Source organism: Ascidiella aspersa, chromosome 1 (genome assembly GCF_963924565.1).
Source record: "Ascidiella aspersa chromosome 1, kaAscAspe10.2, whole genome shotgun sequence".
In the NCBI taxonomy this organism is placed as follows: Eukaryota; Metazoa; Chordata; class Ascidiacea; order Phlebobranchia; family Ascidiidae; genus Ascidiella; species Ascidiella aspersa.
Window position 1 is genome coordinate 5482790 of NC_139447.1, and position 18663 is coordinate 5501452.

General features: G+C 45.0%; 1 protein-coding gene across 2 annotated transcripts in view; it reads left to right on the plus strand.

The window, feature by feature from the left end:
* The first annotated feature begins 4467 nt into the window (after window positions 1-4467).
* The window catches only part of LOC146166720 (homeobox protein Meis1-like), a 46738-nt gene continuing 32542 nt past the window's right edge, over window positions 4468-18663 (plus strand). For both annotated transcript variants that reach the window (XM_083386286.1, XM_083386294.1), the window contains exons 1-3: window positions 4468-4587; window positions 4832-5112; window positions 15059-15200. In XM_083386286.1, coding sequence (XP_083242412.1) covers window positions 4570-4587; window positions 4832-5112; window positions 15059-15200 — 441 coding nt within the window. In that variant the 5' untranslated portion in view covers window positions 4468-4569. The remainder of the gene's footprint in view (window positions 4588-4831; window positions 5113-15058; window positions 15201-18663) is intronic.

Here is an 18663-nt window from a genome sequence, read left to right on the forward strand (position 1 = left end):
AGGGGAAGGCACTAGAATGCAATCGGAGCTGAACTGAACTGGTCAAAGGACCAGAGTTCTTGCAGCGTCGTGGCATTTTGTGCGTCCTAAAACCGTTTAAATCATGCCCGAAGATCCCTGGCGGGAAATGGTGCAGGCTCGTTACTATGCTGATATAAGCGAAGGGGACGTTGAAAATGTCATTGCCCAGCACGTTTGGCGTCGCTTTCGTTTCCTGCTTTTTCTGTTCGACTGCTGTTTTCTCTTGTTGTTCAGTGGTTGCTGGTCGCGCTGCAAAACTAGCTACATGCTCTCGCCTTACCGCCGCTAAACCCTTAAGCCGCGAGCTTCGCCGCACTTCCCTTCCCTTTTCGCGGAACGCCAGTCCTTGAATTGCGCCACCAGGCGAAGTAGCAGCTGCTAGGAAGGGCACAGCTACGCAGTTGTTTCCACAAACCGCGCGAGTTCAGATCACGACGGAAAGTGACTTCTGTGTACGCTTGCAACGAGCCAAAACAGCGGTGTCGCGACCTTGAATTGCTTCGTTCGTGTCGGTAATGCAACAGAAGCCGACTCGGGCTCGGCGGTCACGCCCGGGCGCCCACGCCAATCCGTTGCTGTGACGTCATCAGCGCTAAGCGCGCGAGCTCGGCCCGGGGCACTTCGGCCACACAAGGTGATCCGCAGGTAATCCGGCCAAAGATAAACAGGCGCGCTGGGCTGGCAAGAGCCGAGCTGGCGACCTTTGCGCAGGCCATTCCGCCCTCTCTTTGTCAGGTAATACGGGAGCGCTATCACTGTTACTCGCCGCTGAGCAGATCCGCTGGCGAATAATTGTTTCGGCGGCGCCACAAAATAGCTGCTATTTTTCCTCTGGCGAAAATTGCGCTCGGCGTATGAGCATTCAGGACTCGCCTCAAAAGCACAGGTACACGCGCGCTTTTTGGGAGTTGGTTCACACTATATATGCGCCTGGCGTCAACGAAAAACATGGACGCCTAACGCGTAAAAAACGTTTTCGGTTGCAAAAAAATTAAAATATTTTAACTTTGAAGCTTTCGGTTAGAAGCGAGAAAATTTACCTTTAACACTCGCGTAATGTGTGAACTGGACGGCGCTATCGTCTAAAGTGAACCAACCTTTAAAGTCTCTTAATTCAAGCTTGAAAGCAAAGGAAGCTAGCCCTTCCAGTGTCAGTCGCAACGCAGTGTGTAGGTAGCTATCGAACAGAGTTCAGCTACGGAAACTAATGAGTCAAATGCATATAAACGAAAGCGTTTACGGCAAAGTGTTGGGTGTCCGCGTCCTAATCCTCCCTATGTACAAGTGCGAAGGCGTGAAGCGAGCCACGCACGATTGGCGGCGTCAGAGTGTCCCGGCGTATGTCAGGGCCAACGCCGCTTTTGTGTCTAGGGTACGTACGTGAGTTTCACGCCTATTCGACCCGACCCCGTCGGCACTATAAGGAAGCTCTCAGGAGCAGGTGTTTGGAAAAGGATGAGCCACGCCTTCTTATCTATCGCGTCTAAACTAGGGTTGCCATATTTTTTATTACGCACAAACCCTGACGAACAGAATTGATAGAGTTGTGATTCGTAAAATTATGTTGCAAATAAAGTATTGCACATATTTAAACAAATTTCTTGATTTTCAAAAATGGGAAACAATATGTGTGGAAAAATTGCCGAAACATTTAAAATACCCGACTTTAAAAAACTTTTTGGCGTTTCTCCCTGACGCAGATTTCAACACGAAATTCCCGCACATTTCAGCAAAAACTGACGTATGGCAACCCTATTCTAAACTGTACGACAGAACATGAAAGCGACGGTTTATTTATAAGGTTTAGGTTTTGTTCTATCCTGTACGAGTGCTATTGTTTCCAACACCATTCAATCCTAATGAGCCAAATCAAATAGAATCAGTGTAATCCAGCTAATCATCCAATCGCCGATGGTGTACATCTGGGTTTCACTTGCGCGTATAGCTGTAAACACAAAACCCGCCTGTCTGCATTAAATTATGCGATCGCATCTTGTCGCAATAATCGTCCATTGTTTGAACGCGATGCCATCATCGTCGCCGATTAATGTCGATACGATTGCAGATGGGCCGATTTTACGCTCACAAAGGACTCGCTTTCTGTTACAAGCGCCGTCGCCAGCGCCCGCATGAGACCCTTTCACTCGCCCATGCAGCGACATTAATTTACTGCCTGCGCGTTTACGAGCGAACACACCAACTGTTAGCGCGTAATTTGCATTGTCCCCCATCACAGCTATATCGCGAGTTACGAGAGGGCAAATATTAGTTGATGGCCTGTTTCATGCGCTGAGATAAACACGGCCCGTCTCTTGCTGCCAAGTTATGTTTATGTTTTGTCTGTACGCCGCGCTGCGCTTTTTTAATGGCACAGGAATGCGATTCGTACGGATTTGGGTTTTTACACTGGATTTGCAAGGATGGCAAGTAAAACTAGGTAGGCTAAGTGTTTTTTAAGGGGGGCTGGAATTTTTAAATTACCGATAAATGTGTGCCGTTTTAGTATTTCAGTTTGTAAATGCAGGTTTTTATCTCTCAGTGGTTTTTATCGGTTAAAGCAGAGAATTGATAACCTAAGTAATGTTGCTATTCTATTACTTCGCCCAAAAGTGCCACAATTTCACAAAAAAATCATTCCTAAGGCCGGCAAAATTGGAAAGGTGTGCAATGACATCTAGCGGTAAGAAATATATCAGCGGAAAATCGCGTCGAGATAAAAGTTTTCCGATTTCATCTAGCATGAACCTGCGTTGCTACGTTAAACTTGTGCGAAAACAATAGACTTAAGACTGGCGAGATGTTTCGGTGATAAAATAACTTTAGGGTGTTTTTGTGTGTAAAGTGCTTAATTGCGCGAGGCGGCGAGTGTATATACGGCAAGAGAGGCGGGCGCGACGAAAAAAGAACACTGTAACAAATTTCATTACACGGATCAAAGGGGTTTCTACAGTTAGGGCGTGCGCGCCGTGCCGAAGAATGCCTTTCTGCGGAGAAGGGCGGCTCACTTGGATTTCGGGCGTGAAATTCGCGTTACTTTCCAGTGCGGTCATCGTCGCGCCGTTTCAGGGGGCGGTCAGCGGTCAGTGGTCGTTTGATGTTGCCACGCTTGGCTGTGGGCCAATTTGCACCGGGACCACTTCAAAAGCAAGTTGTTTAACTCTCCCGTTATTATAGCAAGTTTTTTTGTTTCCGTACGTCTATTGGTCAACCAAAATGCCCGGCTGTTATAAAAGGAACTTAGCAATTCGTATTATGTCAGGGGTTTTAACATTTTATTTTTATGTAAGTCAAATATTGGTCGATTTTAGCGTAAATTAAAATCTATAGTCTTTTCCCAACCACGGTTAAAATCGCCTTTTTTTAAGCTCCTAAAGAAATCCGCTTAGTTATTTTCGCCACTTGCCCAGTTTTACGCTTCGGCAACAAACAGTGATTTGATTGGAAGTATACCCGTGAAAACTGGACAGAAAACCCCTCTTGCTCGCCGCTTCGCTCAATGGTATGTGGAGACGGTCGGCAGTTCGCCTGTCGCTTGACCGATCCTTTTTTCTCCGCCACTCAAGCGTTCTTCACACGGGCGCGCGCTCGCCGAGTGATCACAAACAGGCAGGCCGCACTCTGCCGAGGTGCGAAAGATACATTACGTGACGCAGTTTTTTCTCGAAACGCGGCATTGTAGTCGCCGTCGTCGACGCACGCCGATCAGTCGTAAGCGAGAGCGCCAAGAACACAACAGCCTAGGAGATTTATGCGACTTTCAAGTTTAGCGCGAGCTTCGCAGGCGACGGGTGGTTAATTAATCGCCGAGACGAGAGCGTAAGGCCGTGGCCACTAGGCCTCTTTTGTTTGACTTGAAAAACCCAGCGCGTTTATTGGAGCGACTGTCTGCTCAGTGGTGGTGCCGACCGCGCGAGAATCACGTCTTATCCGTTTGTTTTATTCAATGGACGTGTTGGTGGATTGGCGTCGCGAGCGCGGCCCGCGCAACCTTGATTCATGGCGAAGTCAAATACACAGCGGGAAAAACGAGGGAGAGAGCGCTAGGGCTTTGAGATGGGTTTTGTGCAGGCAGTATCGAGAAAGGGCGATATGGTTGCGGAAAGCTTTTGAGTGAAACAGAAAACGGAGCCAGGCAAAGGCGCAGGCAGCACCCCAGTGAAAAGAATGCGGCATAGGAATGGGCACAGGGCGAGTTTGGCAACGCACCACCGAGATTGAGATAACGCTCGGCGCATGACGCATTCGCGAGCGCCCTACTCCCTCCAGTTTCCAGCTCGCAGGCCTGAAACGCCACACAGGCTCTCAGCAAGCAGTGACAGATATCCTCGCTGTTGTCAGACCGAGTCGGCAGTGAGTGTGTGTGTGCTGTTCTCGCAGTTTAACGCCGGACCTGCTGTTTTTTTTTTCAGTCGCTTGTTGCTAGTTTCTAGGCAATTTTTTGAGTTGAATAAAGTTAAAAAAAAACTGGAAAATATTTACGCCGTTTTTGCGTGAATTTTGGTGCAATAACGTGAAAGGTTCGGATTTTGATTTCGCGCAAATCTCAGCATGGCGGCCGCCACATGTGTAAGTATCAGCCGCTGTGTGTGTATGCGTCCTTGTTTTGCTCGCCAGCTTCTCAATTAATGATTTACGCCGGCCAGGTAATTTTGATTTATGACCAAGTCGTCGGTTTGCCCAGTCACGTCCGGTACCATTTTGTATTTGATATTGGCTCGTAAAAGCGGTGGCCATTTTCAGACGGGATTTATTTCGCGTGCCAACTTGCAGCGTTCGGTGCCCGTAACACCTCTGTGTGTTTTAACCGCAGCAGTATGACGACACGATGGGACATTTCGGCGGAATGAACAACCTGGCCGACATGAATTCGACCACATCGGGATCGGGCGGTCTCTACGGCGGGGATTTGAGCCGTTCTTTGCCGCAGATTCCGCCGCTGTCGCACAGCACCCCTTACAATAGCAGTGGTCCTATGACGCCCCATTCCATGATGCTGTCAAGTCAGGGACCGGGAAATTCGAACGCAATCGACGAGAGATTGAACGATTCGGAAAGGATGTCTATCAAAGGCGACAAGGATGCCATTTATTCGTGAGTACTGTTTTAAAGAAAAAAGTTCACTCGTCCAGCCCAATTTTTAACCAGTCCTAAACGACGGTTATCTCCTCGAAATCAACAGTGCTAGGCAAATACATATATATATTAATGTATGCCTGGGCTAGGCTCAGGAGACTTATGCTGCGTGTCTCGGCTAAGTCGCGCAGTCCGTGCAATCGCACACAGCAAGACAGCTTTGAATAATTTATGTAAACATGCTGAGTGCCACGCGGTCCTATTGTGATCACATAAACGCTTCAATTACGCAAGCGAATTTCGTCCAAGGTGACAGAAGTAGACGCAATGCAAGTCAATTAACGCGCGCACTTGACAAATGGTCACTCTTGCCCGTTTTTTCTTATGTTTTTGCATGTGAATTGACTGTAACGCAATTTATGATGTTAAACGTTGGGTTGTTTAAGTGAGAAACGTTACGTCAAGACGTATTAAAGCTGCAATAACCTTTGTTAAGTCGAATAAACGCAAACAAAATGGCGTTTCCGCTCCGGATTTGATTGTCAAGTTAAACGAGGATTGTCTATTTGACGCCGCTTGGTCTCGCGAAATTTCCAATTTCAAAATGGCGGCACAACACCTGGTCGCCTAAACGGCGGGCGCTTAAACTTGATTTGATCACTTTCAGAACGACGATTTTGCGATTTTTAATCCACCGTCGTGCAGTTAACGGCCGTAAAAGACTTTTAACTCCCCATTAAGCGATTTTGTGGCTTTCTGTTTAAAGCTATTAAGAACGCGCGTGCCGAACGTTTGCCTGCCGACTGTTTTGTTCGAACTGAACAAGTTTCGCTTAAGCGCGGTGAATTTCATTTTAGTTTTCGCCAATGTCTTTCACATTCAACCGTATAGCAAACGTTTTAAGGCGTGAAACTTAGCTGTAGCGGCCTGCTTTCAAACTCTAGCGCCGCCAGCAGTCAGCAACGGGTTCCCAGCACAGCCCTACAACACTACACAGCAGTAGGCGCGGAAATGTAGGCCACGCGATTGCGCTTTTCCAATTCGGTACCAGGCCTTGCACGATTTTCGTTTGGCGTTAGGAGTACGAAACTTCCTGTGACGTTTTCCGTTAGCGCTGAAACGGGAAAGGCGAGAAGTGAAACGTTTTCAGTTACACAGTCGAGTTCTCCCACCTCATCTTACCCAGCTGCAAAGAGGGGCGGCGGTCGTTGGCCGGGAGTCGGCCCTTGCCTGGCTTTCCACCTTTGCAAAAATTCCTTGAAACAAAATGCGCTACGCGAAAAAGGGATTCTCGCTGTGAGCCGGATTCTAGGTTTTGGCCTTTAGAAAATTCAGCAGTCGAAAATCAAAACAAACCAGTCAACAACCTGTTGTTGATTTGTCCCAGTATATTAATATACGCGATTAGACCGCGTTTTTAAGGCCTGGCGCATTTGGTAGTTAATGTAAACTTGGAATATATTGTTTGTCGTCGGTCTTGACATATTTTGTTGTTGGTAGCTGGCGGTTTTGCTATTCTGATTAGGCTTTATTGATTTCGCGGCGGCACGAAGCTAAAAACGCACTTTGGCTGCATCTGACTTATCGATTATTGTCCTCTTGCACTTTTTTATCAACAGCCTCATAATCGTATGCTGCTGCGTTAAGGGTAAAACCTTCCCGACTCTGGCAACTTTTTTTTAACCAAACCAAACTGAGTTTTCAGACTGGTGCAAGGTGTCAAAGAAAACTTGACGAACGTCGTTTAAATCCGCGGCGCGGCGGCTATCGATTTTCCCCAAAAATGCGGGTTAATTTGTCAGATCGTGTTTTTCGCCGTTTGTTTAAAGGTTCGATTGAGCGATTTTGTGACAACACTTAAGCGGGCGCGCCGCTGAAGTTAAGTGTCGACACACAATCGTCCTGTGCGCCCAGGCTGCCCAAGAAAAAATAAACCCAGCGGCTACAGCAGTATCCCTAGAGTACAAGACTGGCCTGTCAGCCTGTAACAGCGTTCAAAATCCTACTAGTTGTCTTTAAATCCGCACTGAATCCTCGCGATGCGCGATCCGCGGCCGCCTAATCCCAGCGCGACAAAATAAGCGTCAACTGCCCCACGACGCGCCGGATTAGGGCAACTTGTAACTGAAAAGTCGCACGCGTTGTGTTGTTTTGCCATTGTTGCTGCTGTTGTTGTTAAAATCAATTCAAGTCCTAGCGTGTACAAAAATGTGGCAGCCCTACCCCCAAACAGCCCAATGTGTAAAGCTTAAAGAGTTTTGCCCACTTAAATATATACTTAAGTTACATATTTTTCCTTGTTTGTTGTTATGTTGTCAACAGCGAGTGAAAATTTAAACTTGATGGCGTTTTTTTACGTTTTGCAGTTAGCAAGTTAAATAAAAATAAGTTCAAACGGTGTGAGTTGCTTGCACCGAGTATAATACCTTCTCTTGTCCAAACATAGCTAAAATAATATTTCGTTAAGACCCAGACACATCCAGCCCCGCCAAAGTACATTGTATTATCAGTTATGCTTGTTACTACTGAGATTGTGATATTTACGCAGTGCCTTTAAGGCCGCGTTAGAAATGCTTGCAAGCCCTCACAATTTTCAATATAAATTCTTTCATTGGTGAAACATGTTTTTTGTCAATTAAAAGTTAATTTTCCTCTGTTTTTCGAAGGTTAACTTTGTGGATAGAAACTCGCATTGTCTTGTCGGCTGAAATTCTTCGTTAAAATCAAGTGCCCCTTTGCTAATCAATTATTCAGACGCCCAAAAAAAGCGCGCAATTTTTTTGGAGCGTAGGTAGGGAAATGTTATATTCCGGCACCAGTTGTTGCGCTTCGGTGCCGCGTTCCAGTTTTGCTTCCACAAAGTTGTGGTCCGTTTGTTTCCCCTTGGCGGAACGGGCCGGGGCAATAAATCGAAACTAACTCGGTCACTTCCAATCTATGGCAAACAACAGCAAATCCGTGGCCAGGCAGAAACGCGCTACAGCGCTAAAGGAAAGGCAACCGGTAACACTTGGCCGTGTCTCTTCCGCTTTTGCAAGGGCGATTTCCCAGTCGTTTGGCCAGCAGCAGCAGCAGCAGCAGAGTAGCTTGACCGTCGGATGTCGGTGCTTGGCTCGCAATCGACGCGTCGCGTTCTAAGCAGTTCGCTAAACATCCGCGCCCTTGTCGCTGCACGTTAAAACGTGCCCGGTGATAAGCGAAACAAACACAAGGCCGCGACCGGGCGCTGCGAAAGCGGGTCAGGGGCGTGTGCGCCGCATTCTTAACGATTTACCTGGCCACAGGTGCTCACGTCGAATGCCCATGTATCTTTCCACAGTTACAGGTCGACTTTTCGTCACCCTCGCGAAAACTAGGGATGTCCAGTGGTTTATATTGCTAACGTTTTTTGGATTAGGGTGAGAGTTTGGGTTTGGGTTTGGATGGGTCAAGTATTACTATATTTATTCTCCCATATTTAATACTTCCTTGTGTGCTGGTCTACAATCCTACCACAGCATTGAAACAATTATTAAATCAAAAAATGTTCTGAAACCATGATAAACAGCAGTTTCAAGTTATATTTATCTTTTTTATATATATATTTCTTTGAGCTGTGTCCATACAGGAAACTGGTACCATTTAACACCAAAAATATGGTTACTTACAAGTTGGCCTATTGAACACTTTTCGTCAAATCTCATTTGTTTCGACTAAAACTAAAAACCTAAATTGCTAGTTTTCGTCCCCAGCGTTGCAAACTTGTGTCAGGGGGCTTAGGTCGCTCCAGTTTCCTTGTTAGCTTGTTCTGGTTGTATTGCGTGTTTGTTTGTTTGCGCCTGCCCAGATTTTCTAAAAGTTAATCCCTCTGGCAAAGGGCGTCACCCCTTCCAGCACAGGCCTTTCCTATATTGTGGTGTTGATAAATTATGGAAATTGAAGGCTGCAGAGGATGCTTAACTAGATTGAATCACACACTTTTACCTCGCTTCGTTTTTTCGATGATCTAGCTTCTGTTAGAAAAATGCAAAACTGGATTGTACTTTTTAAATGCAATTATAAATTGATTGATTTTTGCCGCCTGGTCTGGCAAGCCTTTCAGTGGTCAAATTGTATGACGATTGTCTTAGTGAAGCTAAAGTGATTCTTTAAGGAAATAGTTGAAAAAAAACTACCTTTTTCAAACAAAAGGTCCTGTTTAATACAACATCTTAACATAGCTGGTGAACAATTATTTGTAAGTACAACTTTGAGTGCAAATCAATAACACAATTTGCTTGAAATCATGGTGATATTGAATTTATTACTGATTAAATATCTATTATCACAATAATTTTTTTTTAGGTAAATTTATTATATTTTTTCTTAGCTGTTTTTGTTTTGGTATTTTGGATAACGTGAGTTGTGAGACTTTTTAATATTTTCAATTCATTTTGGGGAATATGCATGCATGTCTAATTGGATAGGTAGTTTTTTGGCCAACAACATATGCTTGGCTTTCCCAATATGGAATAATTACAATTGGATTTTTGTTGTTTGTCGATTCGGATGATTTGTGGCGAGTTGTTCTATCGTAATTTGTTTACTGAACTGCTCTTGAACCTGAAGCGGTTTTCTACCGAAGTTCAGCAATCTCGCGCTTGAGTTTCAGAGTGCCAATTACAGTCAGCGAAAAATGTTAAGCTGTCTCTCACCGTGCAATTACAACAATGCCATCATGAGAGCGATTCGGCAAACCTGGCGATTTCGCGTGAACCCGCTAAAAATAAAAAGCGACAGAGTAGGAGAAAACGAGTGTGCCGTAATCTACTCGAGTTTGATTTTTACTGGAAGTGTAACCTGTTTTTAGAATTCGTACCCATTGCGTTTTTCATGAAAAATTAACTTAATAAAACTGTGTTGTGAAACACAGTTTTGAATGCCACGAATTAAACAGGTGTTCGGCAAAATTTCGAATGTACAAAGGCGCCGTTGTTTTTTCTCCGCACCTGTGGAGTTTGTCGTTTGTCGAGTGAAAATGTTATTAAACTCTCCAATATTTTTTCTAATATTTGCTCATTAGCGCGGTTGGCATTTCGGTGATTTATAGATCCCCTGGCTTGTAAATGTCAATTTCCCGTGCACCTGTTCAACTTGTTAATTAGCTTAGGCAAAATAGTAGATTGTGATATTTACTTGGCACCTCTAAGGCCGCGCTAGAAACACTTGAAAAGCCTTTCTCATTCTAAATTTAATTTCTTAATTGTGAAACATTTTTTTAATGTTTGTTTCTCTTTTATTAAAGGTTCAATTTTTTTTTAATCTAGCATTGCCCCCCTCGCCTGAAATTCTTACCCCTAGCTGTAAATGTATCTTTCCCGTGTACAGCTGTTCAACCTTTGTTTCCAATAAGCTTAGGCCAGGGGTTCTTGAACTTTTTTTTACCGCGGACCCCTAACAATTTTCTTTCATCTCACGTGGACCACTGTAGGCGAAAAATGTACAAAATTATGTCATAAATTGACTTCACAATACAAATAGACTTCATAAATTTGCTGATTTTGGTCCAAAAATGTGAAAGTGAAATGGAGTCTAAATACATTCAGTGCAAAACCGTTTAGTTTTTGATTAAATTTTTTTCTTTAATAATCTGATTACTTCCGAAATATACACTATTATTTCAAATATACCTTCATGGACCCCCTAAAACTAGTTCACGGACCCCCAAGGGGTACATGGACCCCAGTTTAAGAACCCCTGGCTTAGGCAAACAGAGACCAGAGTTGAAAAAAGTGGTAAAGGGCATTATTCCTGTCTCATACGTTGCCCCGTTTTTTTTCGATATTTTACAAGACATCTTTTAGTGTTATGGCCTGTCTTGTTGATATTTCACGCAAACTTTTGGCGCAAAAATATTTATCAGACAGCAGCGTTCCCCGTTCTTATCCCAGAGGAACGGTGTTGATAAATTATGGAAATGAAGGCTTTAAAATATGCTTGACTAGATTGAATCACACGCTTTTGCCTTGCTTTGTTTTTCGGTGCGAATTGGATTGTACTTTAACATGCAAATATAAGTCGTTTGATTTTGACAGCCTGGCCTGACAAATCTTTTCGTGGTCAAATTGTACGATGGTTGGTTTTTGTAAAAACAAAATTCTCTCCCGTTCGTTTCCCAGCACTAACATTTCGAATCGAGCTTGGCCTTCAGTCGTCAAGTTGCCACCCGCTGAAAGCGGCAAAAGCAAGGCGTGTGTGAGTTTACATTCGTCAGCCGCCTCTTCCACTGTGCTAACACGCGCACCTGCCGTAGCTACTGTGCCGTGTTGATCCGCGCCAACCGCAGGGGCCAGGCGCACCGGCGACCCCGACAGTCATTTGGCCTGCCAGCTGGGGCCAAGCGTTGTGAGCCGAGGCCTCGAACAAAACGAACCCGGGTTTTTCGGCGCGTCTCCGTCGATACTTTGCCTGTTCTGCGCTTTGCCGCCGCTGAGTGATGTGGCTTTTTCACTCGCGTTTTTGCTTTGGCGCTGCTTTAATAAGGAAAAACGTACGCGCGCGCCCGGTCGGTGTTTTTGCCCGCTTCGGCGACAATAACTCGACTTCCTCCGATTTCGATTCTACTCTTTGCCCCTTGAGCGGCGCATTGGGGTAAAGGCACGTGATTCAATATCGCACGTCCTTGGAAAAATACGGCCTTGGCGTTGGCGCGATGTGAATTGTGTCGTCGTCCCCGCGCTCGCTTTTAATTAAATCGAAATCTCGACTCTTGCACAGAAAAGGTTAAACCTATAAAGAACGACGGAAACCTCCCGCGCTGAATGTCGTCGACATTTGGACAGCAGCATAGATTTATCGAACGCTGTTGTAAAGCATTTTTGCTGGCTTAAGACCAATACGCTATACTCGGAACTCGAAATGTTGCATTCGTATTAAAAACTATTTACTGGTGTTTTAAATCGCCAAAGACGTCAGCGCTGTGTTGGCACAGTATTGATAAAAAAACTCTGAGATTGGACAAGTTTTAAACAGGGCCACGTAGGTTTCCATGTGTCAGTGGTTCTTAAATTTTTTTTTTGTGTTTTTTTTTTTTGGACCAGGGTAGGAAAGAAATTTCTAGAGATGTCGTCATAAATTGACGTCACATTACAAATAGAGGTCAGAAATCTCCTGTTTCCGTTCCAAAAAATGTGAAAAATGAAAGAGCGCATAAATACATCCAGTGCAAAAAACGTTTTATTTTTTAACATCTTATTCTTGAAAACTTGATTATTTTACAAATATACACTCATATTTCAATTCGGCCTTCATGGACTTCATAACACTAGTTCACCTACCCCCAAAAGGGGTCCATTGACCCCAGTTTAATCAGTCCTGCTATATCTTAATGCTCGGTTGGAAAGCGGCGGAGAATTCGCTCGGTGTATCGCGTTTCTATTTCGCCAAAGCGGCGATGAATCTTTCAGTGTTCCCGGCGAGTCGTAAAGTTTGTTTGCAGGAGCCGACCTTTCCGTTTTTCCTTCCTGGCACGATTGATCCAATTAAGCTTGAACATGGAAGTGGCCGGCGCTAAAGTGATTTCATCAAACGAGCGTTGAAAAACGCGCCGCGCTCTTAAAAACGGTCGAACACTTTTCGGATACGCGAAACAATGTATTTGAGGATTTTATGCTTATCCTCGTTTCAATTTTTTACGTTTGTGAGGGCGGTATAGCAGTTCTGACTGTGTAGTTACTGAGTGAATTTTTTTAGAGTTGTAAAAAGAAAAAAAAAACTTTTTGTAGTTCTTACACTTACGGTTAACGAGTGAATTTATTTAGACTTAAAAAATAAAAAAAAATAATCCGATTTATAAAACCTGTTACAAGACATGTAACTAGCCATCTCTATTTATGTAAGTTAATGAGTTTCAATTGAATTAATTGATATGGCTGTCAATAAATCGAACCATCGTTGGAAATGATCAGGCCTTTTTTAGAGTTACCCTGCCGCGGGTGAAATTACCTTGCAGCCCGGACACCATCGAATAAATAAATCCGCCCAATACCCATCGACCTTTCTCATGCAACACAAGAAAAGTAATCCGTATCGAACCTGTCAAGTCGATTGCTGTCAGTTCCCGGCTCATCGTTAACCAGAAGCTACCAGAAAAAAATCTTCCCACCCGCGCCAGCGCCTTATTCGGTGAAACAATGGCCTCGGCGCGATTTCGGCGCCCGATCGCCCTTCGCTTCCTTTGTGACGCGACAGGGCCGATTGTGTATTGCGCGTCACGGGCGCGGCGCATTGTCTTTCGTCCAAGGCGAAGTAATTCGGACTTGAAAGGCGCCCGGCAGTTCCCAGCGTCCGAGCCTCAAGGCTGCTGGGAATTCGGCGAGCTTTGGGGAATCGATTTTAGGCGGAAAAGGTCGTTTCGGTGCTACAAAGTGCGCCCAAACTCGGCTGACGGGAGAGGGTCATTGATTCCGCGATTTTAATATCGCCCCGCCTGTCCCTTGCCACCCCACAGTTGTCACATGTTTATTGGTCGGCTGCGAACTTCAAATGCAGCCGACTCGGCGGCCGTGTTCCTTTGATTCGAAAATGTAGGCTGGACGTCAAGTATATGTCCGCCGAAGTTCCGCATGGTTAGTCAACGATTAAATACACGAAATGACGACAGCTTGCCGATTCGAGATTTTTAAACACTTGGGCTACATTTTTTGTCAACAGAAAAACCTACGTGATAGTGTAGAATTCCTAATGCAAAATTGAAAAAATGCTACGGTTTATTTTTAAAGCTTAATAGTTGAATTTGTTGAATTTTCTTTTCACAACCTAAATCGAGAAATTTTAATCGATGCCTATTTAGCAATTGTTCATAACTGGGCAGCGAAATTTTTCATGTTGGATTTTATATCAACACGAAAAGCTGTGTGATGGTTACAAGTTCCCTAAGCAGTGATTTAATGAAATATTGCGGTTTATTTACAAAGCTTAACTTAATAGTTGTCTAACTTGGTTGTTTTAAGGCTATTTCCACAGCTCAAAATAAAATCTGTTAACCGAGGCCTGTTTCGCAATTGGTTTTCATCGGGCCGCCAGATTTTCTTCTCACAGAGAAACAATTAAACACAAGAGCGTTTGGGCTTATTTTCTGATGGAACTGAATAGTCGGTGCGTCGCCCGAATCGCTTGGCTGGCGAAATGCGGAATCGATCTGCCAACAAAGGCGGAAAACAACGTGAAGCAAGACAAGCGAACGAACCAAGGGCAGCCGTGAGAAACTAAGCGCGTTCGCCATTTTCGTTTCGCGTCTAAAACAACAACATGGCGATCCAGGCCCGGCCACAAGGCCCGTGACCCGGTCACCGTTTCGGTCGTGGGCGTCGCAGAATAGCGGGGGGAGGGGGGCTCGGGCGGCCATTGTCCACGTCACAATTGACCCGTGAGCGTGTACGAGCTGCGCCCGTCGTCGCGGCGTTCGTGGCACTTGTTTGTTTCTGGCTTGCCGCTGCTGCAGTTGTTTATTGCCCGTCGGTGCGTGAGCACGTTTGAGCGACTGAGCGTGTCTTTTCACTGTTTCTGTAAATTATACTTGGTCGGGATTTGTTTATGCACCCGCATTTCAGAAGCCTACATTTGGGCCGCCGTGCCCATGGCTCTGGTACATAGCACAGCAAAGGTTTCCAAACCGAGCGTCCTCCTTACTTCAGCAACTTATATTTTTTTTATAAGTAGGACGAGTTTTTTTTTTTTTATCTTTGAAATCAAACCGAAAAATATTGATTTTGGTGGCGTTATGGTGAGATAACAAGTTTATAAGCTAAATCGATAAAATATTGTTCCGCAATGGTAAAACTATAAACGTGAAATATGTGAGAGTTCGAATTTTTACCAAAAGTCAGACATAATCGAAAATAAATTAAGACATATGCTTTTTTAGATTTTTGGTCATAAGTGACTAATTCAACAACTCGAAAACATTTAAACTAATATCTAAGCTTTAATTTATGTTTTCACGCAGGCACCCGCTTTTTCCTTTACTGGCGCTCGTGTTCGAAAAGTGCGAGCTTGCCACGTGCACACCACGTGACCCCGGCGTTACCGGAAGTGACGTATGCTCGTCGGACTCGTTCAACGACGACATCGCGTGTTTCGCCAAGCAGGTAACTTTCCTTGAAAATTTCGTGTAAAGAATTAACTTGTGTTTAAACCAGTGGTTCTCAACCAGGGTGCCGCAGCATTCTAGTCTAGGGTGCCATTTTAACGTTAAAGGGTGTCGAGAGATATTTCAAATTCTTTAGGATTTCATTTTTGCTCTATTGGTAAGCTTCTTGATGCAATCTTTTTGTGTACGATAAAAGTGCCAATAATTAACAAGGTTTTTTCAACCCTAGTTAATGTGCTGTTACAATCAATTTGTATAACAATGTAAAGCCCACACAGAAGTAGGTATTATTTTGAACATCTAATACCGCTTTTGCATTTTTAACATAGTTGAAAAAGATAGCTATTGCTGTATGGGCTTTGATATTCTTATTACGTCTTACTACAACCTCCAACCATTATGCTCCTAACAATTGCTGTTTAAGTGTCTTAACTCGAATACTTACAGAAGTCAATAACCTGTAGTACACGTTAGATCGAAAAAAAAAAGGTTTCGCTCAAATATCTGGAAAACGTGCAGTCCGCGAATTTTATTGCGAATTTTATTGCGAATTTCTACGGCGCATTTTCTGCAGCCTTTTGTTTGCGGCATTGGCATTCAGCGCCGAATAGTCGCGACCCTGCAATTCTTTATTATTGCAGCTGAACGGCGACCTAACCGACTTTCGTTTTCGATTCGCTTTTCCCTCCTTTTCTGACCCCGTTGCAATGTGACGACAGAATAAATTAAAATAAAAAAGAAACGCTGACCTGTTAAGACTGTAACAAAACTCAACTCAAGACGGTAACCAAATTCAAGACTGTACCAAGGGTGCCCAAACTGCGATCGGCGGGCCGCATCCTGAAAAGTGGTCAGCAAATAATTTCAAATTGTAGTTTTTAAACATCGTTGTAATTTTTTGGAAGTTAGCAGGGCGCATCTGTTTCATTAATTATCCAAATTCCGTCTTAGCACACCACGCTTTAGACTAAATTGAAAACAACAAAATAGTACAACCCTGGCATATAGGTCCTTTCGGTCACCATGGCCTGTGCAGGCGTTCAGCAAAGACAGAAATTGGTCTGTAATGAACAAAAGGTTACGCAGACGTGCCGTAAAGAATCCATAAGCGGTAAAGAATTCCATATGTCGTAAAGAATTCCATATGTATATGCAAATCGCCTTGCTTCCCCGTAACGAGCAAGGAGTCTGACTTTTTACGACCGTGGCTTCGCATAGCGCGCGGGGCGAAGTTATAAAAAAAATAAAAAATAAAACAACCTGTGTACTGCTTGATACTTGTCCGGAAAATCGAGAAAGATCGTTTCTGAAATCCGCGCGCTTTGTTTTCAAAACGGCCCTGCAATTTCTCCATGAATCGTCACTGGAGAAACGCGTACGATACGACTTGCGGCGGTGCGTGGGCGAGCGAGGTAAGAAACGCTCCGTAGTGACGCGACGCCGTTCCAGGAACGTCCGAAACCACCAAGGTGGGTAGGGGGGGTCATGGCTTTGTCCAAAAGGCGCGTTAAGCAACTCTAAGGGTCGTAAAACGGCGGCCATGGCCCTTCTGGAATCCACAACCCGTTCGGAATGCGCCCCCCACCGTTATGTCGGCCATGCACGACGTCTGGTTGCGTACGTAACGTCTGCGTGCGTCAACGTCAGGAGAAAGTCGCGCCATTACGTAGCCTTGCGTTGGAATCCTAGGTCTATTCCTTGGCTAACAGGGGCCTTGACGTTTGCGGCCAGACGTCCTAGTTGCCGGTGACCTTATAAAAGTTGCCATTTCCAAGTTTTCAAGCCGAGCTTCGAGGCTTTACGACCAGCTCCCAGCCGCTACCTGACCCGCGCTTCTGCAAAATTCGGCGTAAACAGGCCAACATAAAGGATAAATTATTGCGAAGAGGGCGACTTGCGTTGCTCTCCCAGGCGCGCGCGCGGTCTGGCGAAAGCCAGTCGAAATATCACAACTCTGGCATACTCCCGAGACAAATGTCACGCCAGTCACCAGCCCGTGGGAAGTGGAGGGGTAAAGGCGCAGTGATGATATTGAGGTTGTCTTTTGACAGGAAAACACGTTATGAGGGGGTTGAATTTGGCCCTATGCGAAATCGAGAAACTTTGGGTAGGCGCTTCCATCTTCTCATAATAAAACGACTGACAGGCTATATATCACTTTGTGCTATTCAGTGGCTAAAGATGGCATGTAGTTACCCCCTTAATTGTTAAACTACTCCTTTTGAGGGTATTCACCCCCAGTTTCACAGCCCCTGGTCTGAACTGTAAGAGAGTTAGCAAGAATATCAAGGCCCATACATTATTTTGAACGTTTGAAATAACTCTTTGTTCATTATCAACGTACACAAATTGTGCACAAAGTTTAAACCAAACGATTGTTATAAGAATTTCACAGCCCATACAGAAGTAGGTATCATTGTGAACGTTTCAAATTTTATTCATTTTCAACTAAATTCAAAACTATGATACCCACTTCTGTATGGGCTTTGATATTCTTATTACGTCATACCGCAACCTTCAACCATTATGCGCCAAGGTTATGGCAGAGTTGTGTTTTAGATTTGGGAGCGGCCACGCAAACGGGCCAATGCGAGAACAGCAAAAATGCGCGTAAAAACGGGATCTGGCCGCATTTACAAGGCACTTCTCGCGAACCGAGTTGTGTGAACTGGACAGAGTGACGCCCACGGCCTGTCAACAGCCACAAGTCCTTGACAGGCCCTCGCGGCCACTCTCCGTCGTCAGAACCAGCACTCGAGGCGGGTTCGCTCAGAGGTCAGACCCGCTGTGGTCACCGACTGGTCAGCAGCGTCCGAACGCCCATTCCCCCCTTGTTTATGGCGGCGCCGACTTAAGGGCCTGTCCGCGCGACGCCCGGTTGCCCACGGCGACGCTTGTGACCTCACAGTGACACCATACGTCATCAGGCGCGACGCGGTAGCCTGTAAAATGAAATTGCCGAGGCGTGACCGCGGACGTTCTCGCTTTCCAAACATGGTTTCCCACGATCGCTAAAATAAGCAAAAAACGAAGGCTCGGTCTTCAGCCAGCCTGTCGCTGACTAGATCGGGACACGATCCCCAAAGTAGCTGCTAAGGATAGGAATGACTTTACTTTCTCGAGCAAGACGTTTATTGGACAGAACGACAATTAGTATTCGGCAGATAACCATGCACACCAAGTGCTCGCATCAGGCTACAGCTTGGCCTTGTATCTTGAATGGGAGCAATATAAATCTTACGATCGAGCTAGTTACCAGTACGCCAACTTTATAATGGGGTTGTTTTCGCTTCGCTTTAATTCAGATTTTTTCGTGATTTGCGACACTAATGCGCTGAGCTAAGTCCGCCATTTTGCCGTAACTCTCGTGTGTTGGATCTTCTCGTAATACATTTCCCAACCAAGCTTAACAAGACGGCCTCAACAGCTGGTAGAAAATCTGTACATCTTGGTCGTTTTTA